Source organism: Brassica oleracea, unplaced genomic scaffold (assembly GCF_000695525.1).
Source record: "Brassica oleracea var. oleracea cultivar TO1000 unplaced genomic scaffold, BOL UnpScaffold01377, whole genome shotgun sequence".
Classification (NCBI taxonomy): domain Eukaryota; kingdom Viridiplantae; phylum Streptophyta; class Magnoliopsida; order Brassicales; family Brassicaceae; genus Brassica; species Brassica oleracea.
The window spans coordinates 7,756-9,369 of NW_013617914.1; the positions used below are offsets into that span (position 1 = coordinate 7,756).

At 39.4% G+C, this 1,614-nt stretch overlaps 1 protein-coding gene across 1 annotated transcript in view; it reads right to left on the reverse strand.

Annotated features, from left to right (window-relative positions):
* Nucleotides 1–1,614, reverse strand: part of LOC106321275 — a 4,458-nt gene that overhangs the window by 751 nt on the left and 2,093 nt on the right. The window contains exons 2-4 of the mRNA XM_013759579.1: nucleotides 807–1,456; nucleotides 177–708; nucleotides 39–104 (exon numbers count right to left, since the gene is read on the reverse strand). Coding sequence (XP_013615033.1) covers nucleotides 39–104; nucleotides 177–708; nucleotides 807–1,456 — 1,248 coding nt within the window. The remainder of the gene's footprint in view (nucleotides 1–38; nucleotides 105–176; nucleotides 709–806; nucleotides 1,457–1,614) is intronic.

Here is a 1,614-nt window from a genome sequence, read left to right on the forward strand (position 1 = left end):
TTACATAATCAGAAAGCCATGTTGCAAAGTTGTTTTACTTGAGTTGTTCGAGTTGTTCTTCGGCCGCATCCGGGTACTTTAAGCGCATCTCTGCCAAGTAAATACTGTAAAAAACACAAAATGTTAGATATGTGTCAAAAATATTGCAAATAATTCATAGTTTTAAATCTATGTACCTCTCATATTCAAGAATGTCTTCGCAGTTTGTAAGCAAATATGTGTGCAAATGAGCATGCTCAGCCACGGTAAGTATCCGATCCGTTGACTTTCCACTATGTCGTCCAATTTGTGTACACATGTTTGGCACATAAACATAATAAGTTGCCTTTTCACCTCTATCATCATGCCGTGCAGGTCTTCGACTTTTTGTTCGAACTTCTGATGGAAAGTAGTATTCAGCAAAGTTTGAGGTTTCCTCATTGATGCACTGAGCCACTATTGATCCCTCCACCTTGCTTAAATTCTTGACCTTCTTCTTCAGATGAAACATAAACCGTTCGTACAAATACATCCACCTGTACTGCACGGGACCACCGAGTGCCGCTTCTCTCGCAAGATGAATAGCAAGATGCTCCATAACATCAAAAAATGATGGAGGAAATATCTTCTCGAGGTTGCAAAGGATCACCGGTATTTTAACTTCCAAATTGCGAATACCATCTGATGTGAGTGATCTCGAGCATAAATCACGGAAGAAAGCACTTATCCCTACATACACGAAGAAAACAAATTCCATAAGCATATATATATATAAGCATTAAAAAATAATATGACAATTAATTTAACTATGTTAAATTTTAAAGTACCTGCGATTGCTTCGTCGACATTTCGTGGCAATAGTGCGGAAAACGCAAAAGGAAGGAGGCGCTGCATCATTACATGACAATCATGGCTCTTCAAGCCAGTAAACTTCCCTTCACTTTTGTCAACACAATTACGCAAACTTGATGCATAACCGTCTGGAAATTTAACACTGTGTGTTATCCAATCAAAAAACTCTTCTTTTGCAGTTGCATCCAGTCGATATATGGGAATAAGACCTTTACCGTGCTCATCAACATGAAGTTCAGGACGAGCACAAATATCAACCAAATCCAGTCTTGACTTCAAGTTATCCTTCGTCTTGCCTTGGACATCAAGGATGGTGTTCATCAAATTGTCGAAAAAGTTCTTCTCAATATGCATGACATCTAAACAGTGCCGCAACAAATGAGTCTCCCAATAGGGCAAATCCCAGAAGATACTCTTCTTATGCCAATTATGATTTTCCCCTACACCATAAATCGGTTCATGTCCGTTTCCACCCACGTCTGGCGTTCTATCTGCACCAAAATCTCTTAATTGTTCCTTCAACTTTTTGCCACTTACTTCTTCAGGTGGACTGTCAAACACCCTCTTGTTCTTTGTAAACAATGTCTTACTCTTACGATATGGATGATCGTGTGGTAGAAATCTCCTGTGACAGTCAAGTCAAACCAACACGTTTTCCGACCATTTTTTAGTTGGAAAGCATCTGTGTTGTCTTGGCAATAAGGACATGATAGCCTCCCATGCGTGGTCCATCCAGATAACATACCATATGCTGGAAAATCACTTATTGTCCACATAAGTACT